Raw genomic sequence first — 19,387 nt, 5'->3', positions numbered from 1 at the left:
ATTTAAAACAACAGGGGCAACATCAAAAAAGTGTGCAAAGTGGATTAAAATGATAGTTAAAAGGCGCATCAACTAAAAGCTTTACTAAGAAGAGAAGTTTTCAAATGTTTCTTAAAAGTTTAAACACAATCAAGATCACGGAGGGACTGGTGCAAATTGTTCCAGAGTCTGGGAGCTATAGCCTGGAATGCCAGGTCTCCACGGGTTTTAAAAACAGTTTTTGGGAGCTTTAGAAGACCCTGTCCTGAAGACCGGAGGCTGCGCCCTGAGGAGTAGGGGCATAGCAAGTCAGTGATGTACTGAAGGGCCCCACCATGCATTGCACGGAATATCAGGACTAAAATCGTAAACTCAATGTGTAATTTAACTGGAAGCCGATGAAGACTGGATAAAACAGGGGTGATATGGGCTGTTCTGGGTGCATTGGTCAAAAGTCTGGCAGTTGCATTTTGTACCGTCTGATGTCTCTTTAGCCGTTGACTTGTTGAAGAGAGTGAAAAGTGAATTGCAATTGTCAATTCGAGGTAAAATGTGTCCCTCTTGCACATCCAATCAACAACATGGTATCTGGTGTCAAATTTTCACATCAGTCCATGTTGTTGTCAGTGTTCGTTATGGTTACAGTTTTCAATTGTCTGTTTGGTTCCAGGCAGGTGTGTTGGCATGTGGGGCAGAGAAGCACTTTAGCAGCATTTTAGCAAATGACCATTCTGTTGCCCTCCACTCTCCTATATTAGCGTGCCTGCATGCTAATGTGTTAATCAAATTTGCGATCAATAATTCAGCACCTGCTGAGTGTTCAGTGGTTGAAACAACATTCAGCCAGAGGTGTCACGCCTACCATTTCATGTCTTTAATCGTCCATATCACTAAAAGCCAAATATGTCAGACCACCCAGCACTTTTGTCAGTTTAGATTTCATCACATGATTGAATTGTTTGACTTGGTGAAGAATCAACTTTATGCTAGATTGTGTTAATGTTTGTACGTTCGTTTTCTCCACACAATCAACTTCTTTATGGCTGTTCACAAGATTGTCGCTCTTTGTCCTCTCACAGGAAGAATGCAAGCAGATCATGGCGCGCCAAAAATCTAACAGCCAGTCAGACTCGCACGACGATGAGGTCTCTCCTCCGCCACCTAACCCGGTTGTCAAAGCCCGCTGTCGCCGCGGAGGGGTCAGCGCTGAGGTCTACACCGAAGAGGATGCCGTCAGTTACGTGCGCAAGGTGAGCACAAATAAGTACTTCTTTTCATTACCTTTCTAGTCTGGTGCAATCATATACCAGAGAGTATTAGGGCAACAGTGAAAAAATGTTTCAATAATAAAGTTGTCATATTACAAGCTTCAATGTCTAACTATGGCACAGTGACGGTAGTGTAGAGGCCCTGATGTAATTTTTGTAGCATTGTTACTTTTCTGTAATACCACTTCAGTTTGATAAACTTAGTATTACAGTCTCATAAGTTTAAAAGAATAGAATGTTGTATTCTCATAACTTAGTTTTCATTACTTCAAACTTTTTCTAAAAAAAACAACAGTTTTTGTACATTGCGTTCTATAAAATTTCTACGTCGTTCTTGTAACTTTGTGATTCCAGCAACTCCCAGCCCCCCCAAAAAACACCACCTTTTTTATTCACATAACGTTAAGACTTGATTTTTGTTCCTTTATTAAATCTGAAAATAAATACCGTATTTTTCAGAGTATAAGGCGCTCCGGAGTATAAGTCGCACCTGCCGAAAATGCATAACAAAGAAGGAAAAAAACATATAAAAGTCGCACTGGAGTATAAGTCGCATTTTTTGGGGAAATTTATGTGATAAAACCTAACACCAAGAATAGACATTTGAAAGGCAATTTAAAATAAATAAAGTGAAGTGAATTATATTTATATAGCGCTTTTCTGTAGTGACTCAAAGCGCTTTACATAGTGAAACCCAATATCTAAGTTACATTTAAACCAGTGTGGGTGGCACTGGGAGCAGGTGGGTAAAGTGTCCTGCCCAAGGACACAACGGCAGTGACTAGGATGGCGGAAGAAGGAATCGAACCTGCAACCCTCAGATTACTGGCACGGCCACTCTACCAACTGAGCTATACCGCCCCAAATAAAGAATAGTGAACAACAGGCTGAATAAGTGTACGTTATATGACGCATAAATAACCAACTGAGAAGGTGCCTGTTATGTTAACGTAACATATTATGGTAAGAGTCATTCAAATAACTATAACATATAGAACATACTACACGTTTACCAAACAATCTGTCACTCCTAATCGCTAAATCCAATGAAATCTTATACGTCTAGTCTCTTACGTGAATGAGCTAAATAATATTATTTTATATTTTACGGTTATGTGTTCAAAATTTCACACATAAGTCGCTCCTGAGTATAAGTCGCACCTCCAGCCAAACTATGAAAAAAACTGCGACTTATAGTCCTAAAAATACGGTAATTGTGTTTCTCATAATGGTGCTATTGCAACTTCCTAACATTTTTCAAAGCAAAAAATAGACCAAAAACACATTTTATTTTTTTCTCTAGCTTATGTTGCCATTAGTGGTTTAACAGAATACATGTGTTTGACAATTGTCTACATTTCTCACAATTACAAAGTTTATGTAATAACAATTTTTACCAGCCCAAATTAAATGATTGTTTTTTTTTACGGCGGTCACTCGCCCAGTCTTGTCAACACGTACCCGTAGGTAGTGCGTGCACGAGTACATAAGCAGTCCAAGAGAAGCAACGAACAATTTGTAGCCAAGTTGTTGTGATGATAGAATTTACAATCACTGACAGCTAACACTAGCTATCCAAATTGCTGTTATCAGCTAACACACCTGAAGCTAATGTGTGTTATGTATGTACGTTATTACGTCATTACATACGAGAAACCGTAAGAGGGCGGGATATATTGTGTAAAATACATTGGAAAGTTGGTGCCCTCTAGGCATCATACATGTTATTATCTAATAATGGCATCATAGAATTTACCCGTCCAGTCTAGGGTTGTACACTATACCGGTATTGGTATAGTACTGCGATACAAATGAATCATATTCAGTACTATACCACCTCTAATAAGTACCGGTCCACTGTGAAAATAATAGAATGATAAACGACACAATAAATTCCGGCAGATGTCAGCGAACTAAATTAGGAGTGTTACGCCTGTTCGGCATTGTGGTGCCGGGTTGATTCCCTCGAGGATACGTCGAACGATAACACAGCAAAGGTAAGGTTTAAATATTTATTTGAATGACAAAAGGAGCTATGAAACAAAAAAACACTGAAGCTACGCAAAAGGCAAACAAAAGATGCTAGCGTGTGAGCTAGGAAGTACAAACAGCCTAACACTTGGTATGAAGGCACAAAATGTAAAACAAATAGGATTAGCATGCGAGCTAAGTAACAGCAGGTGGCTTAGCATATGAGCTTGCGAGAAAATACATACAGTCGTAACGTTGCGTGAAAGCAAGCTAGAGTCCCAGCAGAAGAATGAAAAGAGGAAGGCTTATAAAGGGAAGGTGATTAACAGAGAACAGGTGTGCAGGAAACGGGAGTAACAGCTGAAACTAATAAGTTACCATGGTGATGGACTAAACGGGAAATAAACGGATCAAATGGAGAATGAGAACAAAGATGGAAAAATAAACAATAATATGTGAAGATCCGGGTCACGGATCGCAACAAGGAGCCTTCGTTTGCTTACTTACTACTAAAAGACCAGTCTTGTATGTTCACTATTTTATTTAAGGAGGAAATTTGCAATAAGAAACATATGTTTAATGTACCGTAAGATTTTTTGTTAAAATAAAGACAATAATGCAATTTTTTGTGGTCCTTTTTATTTAGAAAAGTACCGAAAAGTATCGAAATATTTTTTTACCGGTACCAAAATATTGCTATCGGGACAACAGTAGTCCAGTCACAATCAGATCATCAGGTCATTTGTGTTTGTGTGCTTCAGTAGTGTCAGCCTGCTCACATGCATTTGTATTTATGACCACACGCCGCCATGCACACCTGTCATACAAACAAACCTGCCACTCGACGTAAACCATATTTTTTTGTAATGCAACTTCCTATAACGGAGGTACACACAAAGGCGCTTACCGTAAATATGCGTGCAACCTCCCGCCACCTAAACAGTTTTTTCCCCTCGGCCATCAGACACATGAACTATAACAAGCTCAGTTACAGCTCATCTTATTACCTATTATGTCTTATATGTCTTTTATGTTGCACGATTGCACCAAGAAAAATTCCTAGTTTGTGAACCCGTTCTCAAACAATGGCAATAAAACTATTCTGATTTTGATTCTGAATTATTAAGAAGGCCATGATAAAATTACATTGAATCATGCACCTGGGGATAGGTTGATTGTGTGTATGTGAGTGTGAATGTTGTTTGTCTATCTGTGTTGGCCCTGCGATGAGGGGGAGACTTGTCCAGGGTGTACCCCGCCCTCTGCTCAAATTCAGCTGACATAGACTGCAGCACCCCCCAAACGGGACAAACGGTAGAAAATGGAGGCCAAAAGTGTTTACTTGCTGACCATTTTCCACGTCATTAAATATGTATTTGTCGTTATACGACGGTTAATGCAGTTATACTGTTATATAATCTACACTTTGATGTGGCTTTGTGGTTTTCCTTATGTGTTCATTCACCCTCTTTAATGGTAACAAATGATTCTGAGAGCGACGAAGAGTCTTTTAGACGTTGTGAAGCATCATTCAGTCTGTTTACTCTACATCATAACAAACCCTCACAAGTCCCTTATTTCCTACCCTGTTTTCTTATTCTGTTCTCAGACGGATGCTTCTTCTCATCATTCCTATTTGATCTTTGTGCGCATGTTGCACTCAGTGCTGCGTGGTCGTCTTCATGTGGCGACATCTGTTGCTTTAACTTCCATGCAGCTCATACCCACCACTCCAACCACCACCGTCATCTTGTAGTAACAAAAACACGTATATCTTTTACTTACTCATCTAAGGGCTTGATTTCTCATCCGGCATGCTTTTTTGGACACACATTTGTGTTTTGATGTGGCTATTTGAACTCGCATGCGGACACCACACAGTGAGCGAGACATGAAAATGCAATTTTATGAATGAGTTCAGCTCTCATATTCAAGAGCTGTGCTTTATTTTGAGTGCAGGCCACTTGAACAGATGGGCTTTCCCCAAAATACAGAAACACATGCAGGGTATGCCTATCTGCTTAGGGCAGTACTCTACTCTTTAATTATTTCACAAAGTCCAGTTATGACGACAGTGCCTACTACACATTTGTGCTGGTTTAATTCATGTCTCCACCTGCCACGTCTTTGATCATTGATTCGCCTTAACAGGTGATCCCAAAGGACTACAAGACCATGACCGCCTTGGCGAAGGCCATCTCCAAGAATGTTCTGTTTGCTCACCTGGACGACAATGAGAGGAGGTAAATTTTTGTGTTACACTATTTTGACAAACGTATTGAGACGCAGCTCTTTATAAATAAAGCAATCGACAGGGCACAGGTGTCAAACTCAAAGCCACGTGTCCAGATATCGTCCGCCACATCACACATTTTAAGTGTCCTGTGAAAGCCTGGAAATATTGTGCATAAATAGAGCACTTCATCTTTCTTTCTAAATTTATTTAGGCTTTTATATCTGACAGAAAAAAAATTCCATCCCTCCATCCAACTTCTTCCGCTTATCCGAGGTCGGGTCGTGGGGGCAGCAGCTTAAGCAGAGAAGGCCAGACTTTCCTCTCCCCAACCACCTTGTCCAGCTTCTCCCGGGGGATCCCGAGGCATTAACCAGGCCAGCCGGGAGACATAATCTCCCCAATGTGTCCTGGGTCTTACCTGTGGCCTACTACCGGTCGGACGTGCCCTAAACCCCCCCCAGGGAGGTATATGGGAGACATCCTGACCAGATGCCTGAAACACCTCATCTGGCTCCACTCGATGTGGAGGAGCAGCGACTTTACTCTGAGCTCCTCCCGGATGACAGAGCTTCTCACCCGATCTCCAAGGGAGCGATCTGCCACCCAACGGAAGAAACTCATTTTGATCTTGTTCCTTCGGTAATAACCCACAGCTCATGACCATAGGTGAGGACGGGAACGTAGATCGACAGGTGACTTGAGAGCTTTGCCTTACGGCTCAGCTCCTTCTTTATCACAAAGGATCGATAGTGTTCGCATTACGGCAGACGCCGCACCGATCCACCTGTTGATCTCACGATCACCTTTCTTCCCTCATTCCTGAGCAAGACTCTGAGGTACTTGAACTCCTCCACTTGGAGAAATGTCTTTGCCTCAACCCGGAGGTGGCACTCCACCTTTTTCCGGGCGAGAACTATGGTCTTGGACTTGGAGGTGTTGATTCTCATCACAGTTGCTTCACATTCAGCTACAGACCTATCCAGTGAGAGCTGAAGATCCTGGCCAGATGAAACCATCAGGACCACATCATCTACAAAAAGCAGAGAAGTAATTCTGCAGCCACCAAACCGGATCCCTTCAACTCCCTGACGGTGCCTGGCAGAGTCCAACCCTCACTGAAACTGGGTTCGACTTACTGCCGGCAATGCGGACCAAGCTCTGACACCAATCATACAGTGAGCGGAGCGTCACAATCAGACAGTCCCATACCCCATACTTTCTGAGCACTCCCCACAGGATATCTTGAGGGACACGGTCGAATGCCTTCTCCAGGTCCACAAAGCACATGTAGAATGCACCGTCAAGGACCCTGCCGAGAGTATAGAACTGGCCCACACTGCTCTTCCTGAATCCGAGGTTCCTCCACTCCAGTAAACTTGAATAGACCTTGGTAGCCTCCACTCCAGTAAACTTGAATAGACCTTGTCCAGGGGCTTCTATGCCACTGTAATGGTCTACCAAGACTAACAGGTCCAAGGCGACAAAGAGCAGCTCGAAGACATTTATTAAGAAGAAAAATCAAAGACTCAGATTTCCTTCGCCCAGATGTGGGTCATCGGGGCCCCCCTGTGGAGCCAGACCCTGAGGTGGGGCTCCATAGCCAGCGCCTGGTGGCCAGGCCTCTGCCCATGGGGCCCGGCCGGGCCCAGACCCTGAGGTGGGGATCCATAGCGAGCGCCTGGTGGCCAGGCATCTGCCCAAGGGGCCCGGCCTGGCACAGCCCGAAGAGGCAATGTGGTTCCCCCTTCCAATGGGCTCACCACTCATAGGAGGGGGCATAGAGGTCGGGTGCAGTGTGAGCTGGGCGGAGGCCGAAGGCAGGGCACTTGGGAGTTTGATCCTCCACTATATAAGCTAGCTCTTGGGACATGGAATGTCACCTCGCTGGGGGAGAAGGCGCCTGAGCTGGTGCGCGAGGGGTAGAAGTTCCGGCTGGACTCTCTTCCCCCCGGCTCAAAGCCTATACGTTGGATTTTAGGCTCCTCTGTGGCAACACCCCGGGGGTGGATGAGATCCACCCGGAATCTGTGGATGAACTCTATACTCTCAGCAGTGTCCTTGAGGGTGCATGGGAGTTTACCCAACCAGTAGAGAAGGCACTCAACTGTGTCCCTCTGGAAGTTCCGTGGGGAGTGCTCAGAGAGTAGGGGGTATTGAATTTTCTGTTTGTGGCGGTCAGCTCCCTGTGTGATTGGTGTCAGAGCTCGGTCCGTATTGCCGCCAGTAAGTCAGACCCGTTTTCAGTGAGGGTTGGACTCTACCAGGGCTGCCCTTTGTCACCAATTCTGTTAATAACTTTTATGGACACTATTTCTAGGCGCAGTCAGGGCCTTTAGAGGATCGGTTTGGTTTTAGGTCTCTGCTTAGGTCTCTGCTTTTTGCAGATGATCTGATCCTGATGGCTCATTTAGACAGGATCTTCAGCTCTCGCTGGATAGGTTTGTAGCCGAGTGTGAAGCGACTATGATGATAATCAGCACCTACAAGTCCGAGTCCATGGTTCTCCCCCAGAAAAGGGTGGAGTTTCATCTCTGGGTTGAGGAAGAGATATTGCCCCAAGTGGACGAATTCAAGTATCTCTGAGTCTTTTTTACAAGTGAGGGAAGAGTGTATCGTGAGCTCGACAGGCGGATTGGTGCGGCATCTGCAGTAATGCGGACATTGTATCGCGTCTGCAGTATTGCTGAAACAGTGTCGATCCGTTGTGGTAAAGAAGGAGCTGATCCGGAAGGCAAAGCTCTCATTTTACCGGTCGATCTACATTCCCATCCTCACCTGTGGTCGTGAGCTCTAGGTTATGACCGAAAGGACAAGATCACGGGTACGAGCGGCCCAAATAATTTTCGTCCGTCGGGTGGCGGAGCTCATCCTTAGAGATAGGGTGAGAGGCTCTGTCATCCGGGAGGAGCTCAAAGTAACGCCACTGCTCCTCCACATCGAGAGGAGCCTGATGAGGTGGTTCGGGTATCTGGTCTGGATGCCATCCGGACACCTCCCTGGGTAGGTTTAGGGCAAATTTTATATATATATATTTCTATATATATATATTTCTATATATATATATATATATATATATATATATATATATATATATATATGTATATATATATATATATATACACATGTATATATATATATATATATATATATATATATATATATATATATATATATATATATATATATATTTATATATATATTTATAAAGTATCAAGAATTAAAGTACCAATGATTGTCACACACACACACACACACCCACTAGGTGTGGTGAGATTATCCTCTGCATTTGACCCATCACCCTCACCCGCTGGGAAGTGAGGGAGCAGTGAGGAGCAGCAGCGGCTGCGCTTGGAATGATTTTTGGTGATTTAATCCCCAATTCCAACTCTTGATGCTGAGTGCCAAGCAGGGAGGCAATGGGTCCCATTTTTATAGTCTTTGGTATAACTCAGTCTGGGTTTGAACTCATGACCTACACACTAACCACAAGGACACTGAGTGTGGATATATATATATATATATATATATATATATATATATATATATATATATATATATATATATATATATATATATATATATACATACATAAATTAGGGTTGTGGGCAAAAATCGATCCGAATACGAATCGAATCGGATACGTTGTGCGATTCAGAATCGATTCTCATTGAAATTTTTATTTTTATTTTATTTTATTTTTTTAATCAATCCAACAAACCACTACACAGCAATACCATAACAATGCAATCCAATTCCAACCTGAGCCAGCAACACTCAGAACTGCAATAAACAGAGCAATTGAGAGAAGACTCAACCAGAACAAACCAAAAGTAATGAAACAAAAATGAATATTATCAACAACAGTATCAATATTAGTTATAATTTCAGCATAGCAGTGAATAAAAATCCCTCATTTACATAATCATTAGACATTTATAAAAAAAAAAAAAAAAGAACAGTAATGTCACAGTGGCTTACACTTGCATCGTATCTCATAAGCTTGACAACACACTGTATCCAATGTTTTCACAAAGATAAAAAAAGTCATATTTTTGGTTCGTTTAATAGTTAAAACAAATTTACATTATTGCAATCAGTTGATAAAACATTGTCCTTTACAATTATAAAAGCTTTAAAAAAAAAATCTACTACTCTGCTAGCATGTTAGCAGACAAGAGTAGATCCTGTTGAAATCCTATGTATTAAATGAATACAGAATCGTTTTGAATCGGAAAAATATCGTTTTTGAATCGAGAATCGCGTTGAATCGAAACAAATCGATATATAATCGAATCGCGACCCCAATAATTGATATTGAATCGAATCGTGGGACACGCAAATATTTGCAGCCCTTCCTTGTGGCCTACATAATATTCATTGGTTATGCTTTCGTGTAAATTTTGCATACATTTTGCTCCACAGTCACATTACCTGCTTTTTGAGTCTGTCTGAAAACAGTTTTTGTGTGACAGGTGTTCCCTTTACATTGCAAAATAAAACAATCCACGCCTCAATGTGATTAAAAATATATCTTGAAGACCAACTGCTATTTGTTTTTATGTTGCATTGTTTAACAGTCAGAAAAGAGGAAAATCATCATAGGTCCCCTTTAGTCTATTATTTATTGCCATTACTGATGCTCTCATCTTTTGGTGGCTCTCAAACGATTAAAATAATGTTTGACTAACAATTAATCGCATTTTGTCCGTTGTTAACTCGTGATACATCACAGTTAATTGCATATAGGTCAAAATGTTTTATCTTTAACAAGTGTACCTTGGACAGATCAGTTTAAAAATGTTACTACTATTACTACCTACGTACTAACAAAGGACAGGACAAGTTGTTGGCTTTATGCAAATATTTGTTTATTAATCAGTATGCTTTTTTAAGAACACATTACCGCCAGAGTGGGACTCATTTTCATTTTCAGCTATGGAGTTTAATGCCTAAGTTGCCCACTTTAGTTCATGACCCACCTATTTTATAAAATATTGTAGTTACAACAACAACAATTACAATATCATTTCCAAATGAAGGTATTGTAGATTTTTTTGAACGTGAGTTTAGGTGCAAATTTTCCAAATATCCAAACTTTAGAAATGAAAGTTTCCCATAACTCCACCTGTGGTCACATCAGAGTGCCATGCTTTACTTTTTTAAATTCTCGCCTTTTCAGCACCATCCTTGATCTTTTTACGGTCCATTTGTCTGTTTGCACTTGCTCTCACTAGCATGAGGCTGACTGACGTGAGTTCAAGGTAATGGCCTGCATGCTGCGTGTCAATACAGCTGCCCACTTGTGGATGGGGTTCCAGCAGATTTTCCTGCACTTACAGTGCGGGCAGACGGTCACACATGACATGCACACTTAAATCACGCATTAAAAAATTGTCGTTAAACAAAAGTTAACTCGTTATTATCGCGTTGACTTTGACAGCCTTAGTTTCACAATAATTTTTTTATTGTTTTTAGCTTTGTGGTAAACATTTTAGGTATTTCCTTTTCCTTTCCAGTATGTCCAAAGAAAGGGCCACAAAGGCATGACTAGATGGGTTTGGTATGGAAAGCACTTGAGGGAACCCTGACTAAAACAGATTGCGAGCCAGGCTCTCTTGTCCATCAATGACCTCACATATCCTGGATGATGAGCCAAAAATTCCCAAAGACTAATTGTTAGAAGTCTTCCCAGACAAGTGTAACTGTTACTTGTGATTAGTTTCTGACCGTATGGCTGTCTGCAATGGCCATATCTGCAAGTACTCTTGTACTCTATTGTTAATGGAGAAGTTCACAATAAATATTCCAGTTTTTTGCCAGGTGGCCACTGTGTGCCAGTGTTGCCTGCTGTAGAAGTGTCTCATGTCTGTAGTCACACAGCACATGAGGGGTCGGAGTGAAGGATTAGACATGGACAGATGTGGCAGGGGAGGTGTGCGACGAAGCCTGATATATCTGTGTTATACTGTGTTGTGTTGCTGGTTGCGATGGTAACCCATTTGAATGCCAGCATTATGGATTTGGGTAGCGGTACACAGACACAGCTCTTCATAGTTGGGGGATTGGCCTCCATTCCCCCTGTTTTAATCCAGTTTCCTACTACTCAGTTTTTCTTTACACAGACCCCTCATCTTTCCCAGATATCCAGTTATGTCTGCTTCTGGCTCTCACAAGGCAAGAGGGGGGTGCTGGGAAAGAAAATCTTAAAGGTGGCTTGCAGGCGTGCAAGGCTGCCAGCCGGAATCATGTTTCATTGGCGGGGATAATCCATTATACCCCTAGGAGAGGAAAACACCGGAGCTATCCTGTTGGCTAAAGCCTGCAAGAACAAAACCCAAAACACAATTTTTCCAGTCTTTCATCAGCTGACAATTTATTGCTCTTTTTTGGCACAGGCATGCAGGCCTCTGATTGCACGTCAGTGCCTCTGAAGCAGCCCACAGAGGACTGTAACATGTGATAGATCGGGACAGTCTGAAAAAACATGCACTTGGGTGGTTGATGTAGCAGATTACAGTTACACAGGGAAACAATGTGGCAGTGGACCGTAAACCATCAGGTCTCAATGTGGCCAGCTTTCTTGACATGCAGGGATATGTAATGGCTGTCCTGTTTGCTGTCGCGCTATTCACTGCTAGCATTAGCCACTCCAATACACACAATAGTTTAATTGTTGCTGGATTTGTCATACAAACACATGGTGGCAAGTTAGTTATGACGTTTCGGTCTCAGTGGCTCTTACTGTCCGCCACTTTCTTGTCTGGTTTACCTCCCATACTGGTTGACTGGTGGCTGGTTTGTAATGTTGTAGTACTTTAAACTCCAGCAAACAGAAATGTTTTGATTTATAGTGAGCAAAACGGAGAACTCGTTATCAGAACGCCCACAATGGTAGGAGAAGTTGGAAATATAATCATTACCGAGCGTCCCTGGTTCAATTCCCACATAGTACCAACCTCGTCACGTCCGTTGTGTCCTGAGCAAGACACTTCACCCTTGCTCCTGATGTGTGCTGGTTGGCGCCTTGCATGGCAGCTCCCTCCATCAGTGTGTGAATGTGTGTGTGAATGGGTAAATGTGTAAGTAGTGTCAAAGCGCTTTGAGTACCTTGAAGGTAGAAAAGCGCTATACAAGTACAACCCATTTATCATTTATCATTTATTTATCAAGCGTAAAACTGTTCTGTAGCCACTGTTTAGCTTTCCTGGAATGTGCGTGTAAACTGGCACAGAAACACACAAATGGCCAGAGGGATGTAAATTCTGCAATATTACAGACAATGGAGAATTACTCTTCCATGATCGTGCCAACAATGAACATAATTCTAACCAGAAATAAAAATTACATACCAACGACAAACACGGAGATGATAAGCCTTTATTGTTAACATATTTTATCAGTTGATTTTACATTTACCAGAATTATCAATGTCATAATTGCCAATATCAGTCAATAATTATCCTCTACCGATATTATCGTGCATCCCTAATAGGAGATCTATCAACAAAATAACTCGTATACATGAAAACAATTCTTGCAAATTGCATTTTTCCCCCTTTCGGATCATTCCAGTGCACCATTGCAGTTAAATGGTCAATGGTAAATGGGTTTTACTTGTATTGCGCATTTCTACCTTCAAGGTACTCAAAGCGCTTTGACACTATTTACACATTCACACATTCACACACTGATGGTGGGAGCTGCCATGCAAAGCTCTAACCAGGACCCATCAGGAGCAAGGGTGAAGTGTCTTGCCGAAGGACACAACGGACGCGACGAGGTTGGTAGAAGGTGGGGACCGAACCAGGAACCCTCCGGTTGCTGGTGCGGCCACTCTTCCATCTGCACTACGCCGTCCCTTATTGCCGATGTTGTGGCTAAAACATCTTGTTTAATAGGTTCTCTTTTCTATATTGCAATTATATATTGCAGAAAGGGTACAGATTATAGATATGTGCTACATTTTCAACAATATTGCAAAACAGCACAGGTTGGGAAGTATGGTAATATGAGCATGAAGGGAAATTAGTGTCTCCATGATGGAAGCCGGTATATCCATCCATCCATCCATTTTCTACCGCTTATTCCCTTTCGGGGTCGCGGGGGGCGCTGGCGCCTATCTCAGCTACAATCGGGCGGAAGGCGGGGTACACCCTGGACAAGTCGCCACCTCATCGCAGGGCCAACACAGATAGACAGACAACATTCACACTCACATTCACACACTAGGGCCAATTTAGAGTTGCCAATCAACCTATCCCCAGGTGCTTGTCTTTGGAAGTGGGAGGAAGCCGGAGTACCCGGCGGGAACCCACGCATTCACAGGGAGAACATGCAAACTCCACACAGAAAGATCCCGAGCCTGGATTTGAACCCAGGCCTGCAGGAACTTCGTATTGTGAGGCAGACGCACTAACCCCTCTGCCACCGTGAAGCCCGGAAGCCGGTATATAATATGCAAAATTCTCATTTAAAGATGGCGCTACTTTTGTCTTAGTAGATCGCCCGCAACACGCCCACTAATAGTGCACACTATTGTATATTTTTCCCACAATATTTAACACTTATTTGGATCTTAGGAGATCAGGCACCACAAATTGTCTAATTTATCCAATCTGTTTAATCTCAGGCATGCATGCAGTATTTCATCAGTGACAACAGTAATGTCCATCACTGACAGTGCAAATCTGCACTATGGTTAGCTTTGAAGCAGGAAGTTTTGCTTGCTGATTCCTTCCGTGGTTTGCCATCGATGACGTGTGAAGTTTTTTGGCTAGTGAAGATGTGGCAGAGCTGTCAAGGCCTGACGCACATTAGCAGATGGAGGCTGAGTGTATGGTCCACTCACTTCTGCTGCTATTACTCCTACTCACTTTCTCTGTATTTTCTCTCTTGTCATTTGTTACAACAGCCCTATAAGGGAGGGGTTTAACTTTTACGGTCATTTCCGTCAAACTTCTGATGGACTGATGGAAAAAAATATAATAAAAGAGGTGCCCTCCACTACAAAATGCTTGCAGTACGTTCAAAAGTTTGCACCCTGTAGGTGGTCACGTAATCCTTACAAACAGCCACTAAACAGTGATATCTGTGTGGATTAGTAATCTAAATCAGTAATTCTCAAATTATGGTATGTGTACCATTAGTGGTACGCGGGCTCCACCTAGTGGTACGCCAAAGAAACAATTGATTAATGTACACTGTTTTATTTTCTATATTTAAACACATGACATTTCAAACAGTGTGTAATGTTACAGTAGCCCAACATATTAAATTTGCTTGTCAAATAAAACATCTGCCATTTTTTTAATGAATACGTACACCTACTATGCTACCGTATTTAAATTTTCATTGGTACTTGGGGAGCCATGTTTTTTCTGAAGTGGTACTTGGTTAAAAAACTTGTGATCGAGGTGAAACCAAATGACTGGTGGCCCAATACCTATGATTAAGCACGTGTGGAAAAAGTGGCTGATAAAAACAATAAACGGAACTGAAACTTGCACACACTAAAAATATCAACAATTGTTGAGACAATGACTTGACCTTGTCACTGAGCCGTTGGTCACAATGTTGCTGCTTGCTGCTGGGCAAACCTCCTCCCTTATTAGCCGGCATACTGACCTCATAATTATATGCCCACACAAACTCAGTAGATAAGCCAGGGACAGGTGTTTGGGTTGACATTGGCTACTACGTTTACTCCCTTACTGTAACTGCACCGTAAGCAAAATTACTTTATTTTCAGGTGATTTGTCAATTTAATCTGTGGAAAAACAACTTTGTTTCTTACTGGACTGAGAGCTTTGCAGGCAAAAGCCATCTTGCGTTCCACCAAACTTTTAATTTATTTCAGACATGCATAAAACAGTCACATTAAATCACCTGGTTACATTTGCAAAGAAGCAGGTAGAGTTTAGCAAAGACATATTTAATCCTGCCTCCTCTCAGAAATTACTTGTAGTTTGTTAACTTTCTTTTTCATAAGCCCATTTTCTTGTATGTAGTATACAACAATAACAGTACTCAACCTTGTTTTGTTTTAATTCCATTTCTAAACCTTGCATATTATAGTTGCCACTATCAGAATAACAAGTAACACTATGCAATTTAACTATATGGGCTAAGCAAAACAACAGGGAAAGGAACCGCGTGGGGGAGGTGCTTCCTTCATCCCGTCCACTTAAATCCTCTAATTAACAAGCGGAGTAATGAGTTGATGAAGTGACTGATTAGTTGACCTCTCACCCCGAAACCCTGACCTCTGCATCTTCTCCACTAGCCCCTGCTGACAGACGGGGAACATCTTCAGTGCACTGGCACACATAGTGTGTATGTGTAAATGTGAATGAGTGTGCGTGCGGGAGTGAGTGTGTGATTGGAGGTGTAAGGCAAGAACAATAAATAAATCATCAAGCGATAGAAAACTAAGCCAAACAAACAGTAGCAAAGGGGGAAAAACCCGAGACAGATCGGCTCTATCTTGTGTTACAGCGGAAGTTTATTTAAAAAGGACGGTGTGAAAGGACAAAACAACAAAGAGGAGGATGAGAGCGATATATCAAATAAACACTTTTTTACCATTATCACATATCAACATCGGCCTCGATATCCAATTTCAGAATCGAGTAACCTTTAAATTCATTAGTCTTGTGTTTCTGTGTTTTATATTGTAGATTTAACACACAGTTGGATCCCTGTGTGTCGTCACCATTTAGCAACCTCAAGGGCAGAGGTTAACAACCCAAAATGTTGAAAGAGCCATCCATATTCAACCAAAAATACAAAAAAAAAAATCTGTCTGGAGCCGCAAAAAATATAAAGCCTTATATAAGTGTTTGAAGGCAACACATGACGTAAGTGTCTATATTTGCTATTTTAGCCTACTATCAAAATGACTGTGTCACAGGCTGAAGCAAATCTTGAGAAATGTTGAAATGTAATATTTATTCTCCACATTTTACAACATTGGAAAACATTACTAAAAACGCAGGCTTTTCAGAGGGTGTGATAACTCCTGGAAATTACTGGTTTAGAATGGCCAAAGGTAAAGATGTGTGTGTTCAAGTTAAAGGAAAGAGAAACTACAAATAAGATTATCTCAAATATACCTAAAATCCAAGGCATAATGATGCACAATGTACATACACCTAGCATTAAAGGCATGTTAGCATCGATTAGCTTGCAGTCATGCAGTGACCAAATATGTCTGATTAGCACTCCACACAAGTCAGTAGCATGAACACAGCTCACGTTTGTGGATTCACGCACAGAATAAAACGTTTGATGGACAAATAGAGACAAAGAAGGAGTGGCATAAAACACGTGTTTCTGTGGCAGCATCAAGAAAAGTTGTACATGTAAAGAACCTACTCAGTGGCCTAGTGGTTATAGTGTCCACCCTGAGATCGGTAGGTCGGCTGAGTCATACCAAAGACTATAAAAATGGGACCCTTTACCTCCCTGCTTGGCACTCAGCATTAATGGTTGGAATTGGGGGTTAAATCACAATAAATTATTCCCGGGCGCGGCACCGCTGCTGCCCACTGCTCCCCTCACCTCCCAGGGGGTGATAAAGGGTGATGGGTCAAATGCAGAGAATAATTTCGCCACACTTAGTGTGTGTGTTACAATAATTGGTACTTTAACTTTAACTTTAAAATATACGGTGCGTTCAAGGACTTTCGAAATTAGGACAAAACGGCACGCGCCAAAACCCTCATTAAGCGAAGCATCTTTAATGTATAAAGGGGGATTTCTAACAATTTGGAAGATTTGTGTCATGTTTATCCTCCTACAGAAACCATATTAAAACAGAAAATATATTTTTTTCGTCATCCTTTTCCATTTTTATACATTTTTGAAAATGTCCAGTGAGCCACTAGGGCGGCACTAAAGAGCCGTGCGTGCAGTCCCCCGCTCTAGGGGGTGTTTTTGCCACACTGATTATGCATAACTTAAGTCATTGTTTTAGATTAAAAAAAGAACATCACTCATTCAAAATGTACCTTTGTTGTACATTTCCTTGTCAATTTAGTGTGTGTATTTTCCTATTGTGGGAAGGAGCTGGTTTGTCTATCACGTCTTCAGGAGTGGAATGTTTAACAGCCTCTATGGTTTGTATTTTATATCCGGCCAATGGCATCATTTCACTGCATAAACAATTTAGCAGGTTGTGTGTTGTTAAGTCTTGTTTGTATTTCTTGTCGAAATACCGATTGCCTCGTTGAGTCTTTGTGTGTTCTTACTGAAAGCCCGGTGGTCTTCTTTTCCACCCTTTTTTTTTTCTCTCAAGAAGTCTCGCCATGCGCCTTTCTCTTGCTGTCATTCTACCTCCCTCAGTCATGCAGCTTCATTCACGCGTCTACGTCCACGCTCGCATCCAGTCCCTCCCCCCTTACATTTATGTGTAGTCCTTTTCTCTCCGTCCCCTGCATGGCTTTGTGCTGCAGCCACAATGCCAGGGGCCAGGCGATGAGGTCACTCTCCACAGGAGAGCTGCAGGCCTGAGTGAACCGCGACCATCCCCATCACCAGTGCGACACGCAGAACAGGCCAAGCGTTCTCACCTCCCCCCAGCCTCTTTGCCTCGTTTCAAGACATCACCTTAACACCCTTGCAAACTCTCATAACGCGCACACAGAAATTTTTTGGCGAGGTCATACCAGCCAGGCTGCCTTCTTCCCAGACACACATGCATACAAGTGCACACACGTATACACACGGATGGAAACTTTTGTCCTCTCGCATACCCATTGCAGTGTTTCAACCTGTCCCCGGTCGCCTCTTCCGCCCCGCAGACTTATTTCCCTCTCATTCACTCCATTCTAAGTCTCCATCCAGTACTTTAGACTGTGGTGAGTCATGGAGCAATATTAGCGTCTGAGGTACCGCTAAGAATCCTGGTTTCCCTCTAAAATGTACCCCTGAGTCTCACTATGCGGTAGTAATTCCAGCAAAAATTAGTCAGTACTACATTCTCAGATGCTTATGTGATTAATGCATTTGGGTTCACTGTGGGTGCATATTTTAAGATAGAATGCCTATTATAGAATGATTGTATTTGAATTTCTCTCTCACTCCAATATTTAGAAAAACAAAAAAACATACCAAAACCTTTTTAACTACCAATTTAGCTATTATTGACAACTTAGTGTTATATTACTTTATAATAAACATCTTGTCATAATTTAAAGGCCTTCTGAAATGAGATTTTCTTATTTAAACGGAGATAGCAGGTCCATTCTATGTGTCATACTTGATCATTTCGCGATATTGCCATATTTTTGCTGAAAGGATTTAGTAGAGAACATCGACGATAAAGTTTGCAACTTTCGGTGCTGACAAAAAAGCCTTGCCTTTACCGGAAGTCACAGACGATGACGTCACGAGTTGCAGGCGCTCCTCACATATTCACATTGTTTTAAATGGGAGCCTCCAGCAGCAAGAGCTATTCGGACCGAGAAAACGACAATTTCCCCTTTAATTTGAGCAAGGATGAAAGATTCGTGAATTAGGGTATTGATAGTGAAGGAATAGAAAAAAAAGAAAAATAAAATAAAAAAAAAGCGACGACTCCGTGCGGCGGAAGTGTGAGAGTTTCAGATGTAATTAGACACATTTACTAGGATAATTCTGGAAGATCCCTTATGTGCTTATTGTTTTAATAGTGTGTTAGTGAGATTTTAAAGATTGTAAAGTAACGATTGTAAAGGCATACCTCGATGTTGGATGGCTGCGGTGAACACACTGTGTCTCAGAGAGAAGCGGAGGAGCCAAGCTCACAGCTGCTGCAGAACGACGAATAATCCACGGATGTTTTCAGTAAGATAAATATCACAATTTCCCCATCCAAAAACATGCTGGTTGACGAAGAGAAAACATGTTCGCTTGACCGCTCTGCTCCACAACAAACAAAGAAACACCGGCTGCG

At 41.9% G+C, this 19,387-nt stretch overlaps 1 protein-coding gene across 2 annotated transcripts in view; it reads left to right on the top strand.

Moving 5' to 3' along the window:
* Positions 1-19,387, top strand: part of prkar1b (protein kinase, cAMP-dependent, regulatory, type I, beta) — a 110,779-nt gene that overhangs the window by 20,998 nt on the left and 70,394 nt on the right. For both annotated transcript variants that reach the window (XM_061884808.1, XM_061884807.1), the window contains 2 exons: positions 1,059-1,229; positions 5,370-5,461. In XM_061884808.1, the coding sequence (XP_061740792.1) occupies positions 1,059-1,229; positions 5,370-5,461 (263 nt within the window). The remainder of the gene's footprint in view (positions 1-1,058; positions 1,230-5,369; positions 5,462-19,387) is intronic.

The sequence above is a fragment of the Nerophis ophidion genome, linkage group LG23 (genome assembly GCF_033978795.1).
Source record: "Nerophis ophidion isolate RoL-2023_Sa linkage group LG23, RoL_Noph_v1.0, whole genome shotgun sequence".
In the NCBI taxonomy this organism is placed as follows: Eukaryota; Metazoa; Chordata; class Actinopteri; order Syngnathiformes; family Syngnathidae; genus Nerophis; species Nerophis ophidion.
This window is presented reverse-complemented; position numbering and strand designations above follow the sequence as displayed.